This window comes from Triticum dicoccoides, chromosome 1B (genome assembly GCF_002162155.2).
Source record: "Triticum dicoccoides isolate Atlit2015 ecotype Zavitan chromosome 1B, WEW_v2.0, whole genome shotgun sequence".
Classification (NCBI taxonomy): Eukaryota; Viridiplantae; Streptophyta; class Magnoliopsida; order Poales; family Poaceae; genus Triticum; species Triticum dicoccoides.
In genome coordinates, this window is record NC_041381.1 from 566,466,127 (window position 1) to 566,469,026 (window position 2,900).

Below are 2,900 nucleotides of genomic sequence, written 5' to 3' on the forward strand. Positions count from 1 at the left end.
CATGGCCTGACCATTCTGTTGTCCATTTGTCTGTCATTGAGAACAAATCGACGACGAAGCTAGAAATTCAGCCATGAGATCGCCTCAAATGGAAACAAAGGTAATCAATTAACCCATGGCGCCGCGCTCGCCGATCCTACTATGGAAGTAGTTTATTTCAGGCAAGTTGTGGCCGCGAGAGGTCGCTCGAAAGAGCAAGTCTGTAGCTCGCGCCGCACCAACGCACGTCACTTCTGAACCGCCAAAAGAAACAAACAGCTGTGCGGCAGTGCAAAATTGGATTGCAACAAGGCTACAGGAGCCACGAGATTTTATAAAGCCAACAAAACAAACGGGAAAAAGCCGGGGAATATGCTTCTACTCTACTACATTTTCATGTGGCTAAGACAAGCTCTTCGCGTCACAGCTCCATGTGCCGGTCGTCGCTGTCGGCGGTGGCAGTGAACCCGTCTTCGTCAGAGTCGGTGTCCAAGCCACCGCGGCCGCGCTCGCGCTCGCCGTCGCCGTCGCTGGAGGAGAGGCGCGCGAGCCAGCAGCTGCCGTGGAGGTGGCCGCTGACGCAGACGAAGTACTCGAGGCGGCCCTCGTGGGCGCCGAGCCGGCGGCACGCGCTCCGGGGCGCGAGGCCGGCCGCCGTGACGCTCCAGACGCGCGCGCCGCAGTAGGGGCAGCGCACGCGGGGCTCCAGCGGGGCGCGGCCGCCCACCAGGCATGCGCGCGTGCGGGAGCGCATGAAGCCGCGGAACACGCCGCGGTAGGCGCCCACGTCCTCCTCGTCGGCGGCCGCGGCGCCGGCCGCCGCGTGCTCGCACGGGTCCGACACGTACAGCAGGTCCCCGCCGCACCGCCGCGACAGGAAGCTCCGCCCGGACGTCTTGGAGAAGCGCGACACGGGCGCGAAGTGTCCGCGCACGCCCGCCCCGGCCGCGCCGCAGCAGAAGAGCAGCAGCTTCGCCAGCGCCGGCCACCCGCCGCCCACGCGTCCCGACGAGGCCGACGGCCCCGTGGTGAGCGCGGACACCATCCGCGGCGCGCGCGAGACGCAGAGCTCCCGCCACAGCACGCGCTCCGCGACGGCGCGCAGGCGGCGGCTGACCCGCGCCACGGAGCACAGCGCCTGCGGGTCCCAGTTGAGCGCCCGGAACACCAGCGCCAGCACCTGCTCGTCCAGGATCCCCACGTTCACCCCGCGGATCCGCGCCCCAATGCCGCGCCCCCCGCTGCTCCACTCGTCGGCGATGCCGCCGCTCGCGTTCGCCTTGCTGCCGCCGGCGCTGCCGACGCGCAGCCGCCTCATCTCCCGCGTGCCTTCGCTCATACTACCAGCTGAATGTTACCCAACCCAGTTACCCGACGTGGTGGTGTGACTCTGAGCGTGACTGCGATTGGGGTGCCCGAGCGCGGAGCGGGGCGGCGCCGGCGGGTGGGCAGTTATATACGCGCGCGCCCGTCCCGTCCGTGCTCCCTGGAGGCGACCCCGACCCGGCCGGCCACACCTGCTCCTCGTGGCGCCGCGCCGCGCGTGACAATTGTACGGCTCAACCGCAATAGCCGCTCGCGCTACGGTTGCGATCAGAAAAGCGATCCTTGTCGCACTCCCCCGCACGCAAAATATCTCCATCATCCCCGCACGCTAATCCCTCTTGCCTTTCGTGCCGTGCCCTCCGTCCAAACAGCGCCATTCTTGGACCGGAGCAGCACCTGTCGCCACCGACCGATCCAAGCTTGCTGCCCGGACAGAGCGCGCCGGTGCTGCGCATGCGGGTGCAGCACAGCGCTGCTCGCCATCCCCAAAATATCTTGCGCGCACACTGCCCATCTTAGTTTACTTAGACGTAGTACTGGATCATGTATCATGCGAGCTTAGTTTACTTAGCTGACGTACTCTATCTATGGCGGGTACACTGGCGGGCGGGACGCGTGCCCCGTCGGTCGCATCTGCGCGCCCGTGCTCTGGGACGACACGTGCCTGCCGGGCCTCGCTCGGCGGGGACGCGTGGCGGAATCACGGCGGCTGGCACCGGATAGTCTCAGGATTCCGTTGGCTCCCCGCCCGGGGCTGGCGGCGGTGCGGACGCGTGTGGCCGCTGGGAAGCCCACACGCGGAAATATCTGGGGCTACGCGGCGCGCCTGGGTTGGCCGAGCGGCACACGCGTCGGGGAGCTGGCTCGGTCGCTCGCTGCGTGCGTTCCGTTTCTTTGCCGCTACGTACGTACTGGATGAAGAATTGGAGATCCACCAATCATCAATCCTGCTGCACGCACAACGGTGGGATTGCATTTTCTTTGTCCTCTTGTGGGAGAAGGGATGGAAATGTACGTTACGCAGGGTTTGACAAACGACGTCTCCGATGGCTCTCGCTCTGGTGCGATGGGATGCCCACGAAACGGGGTTCCTGGTCAATCATTCGTGGTGTCGGGGGCGATGTCATGGAGGAAGCATCGCCTCGCAGTTCACACGAGCATGTTTTTTTAGTTGGAATCACGCAAGCATGCTTGTTACTGTCGTCAGGTGCTACTCTGCTAGTAACACAGCGGAGCAGCATCGCATCAGAGTTCTTGCCTTGTCAAAAAAAAAAAGAATTTCGTGCGAAAACACAACTACGGGGTTTTTCTTCACAGAAATGCTAATTAGCTTGGCTTCCATGCACGAATCTTCATGCGACTGTAGTAGTCGTGTCACGTTTCAGAAGCGTTCGCTGTAAAACCGCCGCGCGCGAACGTCTTTTTGTCTTTTTTTCCTTATCCACTCCCTTCCACAGTTTCGCTCACTCGCTCTCTCGTTCTCCTCCCAAATCCCTTTTGCCTGGCACCGCCTCCTGTCTCCGGCTTCACTCTGCCGCCAGCATCCCCCTACCGCCGCCGCCTCACACCCGTCTCCCTTGCCACGCCCTCCTCTT

The 2,900-nt window shown here is 63.5% G+C and overlaps 1 protein-coding gene across 1 annotated transcript; it reads right to left on the minus strand.

Moving 5' to 3' along the window:
* Positions 1 to 234: 234 nt before the first annotated feature.
* On the minus strand, positions 235 to 1,397 carry LOC119308568 (EID1-like F-box protein 3). The gene has a single exon (XM_037584700.1). The coding sequence runs from the start codon at positions 1,316 to 1,318 to the stop codon at positions 401 to 403; it is 918 nt and encodes a 305-aa protein (XP_037440597.1). The 5' UTR covers positions 1,319 to 1,397; the 3' UTR covers positions 235 to 400.
* Positions 1,398 to 2,900: the final 1,503 nt, after the last annotated feature.

What these genes read in the sequence shown, in the direction of transcription:
- LOC119308568 (XM_037584700.1), bottom strand. Translation starts at nt 1,318, where the DNA reads ATGAGCGAAGGCACGCGGGAGATGAGGCGGCTGCGCGTCGGCAGCGCC.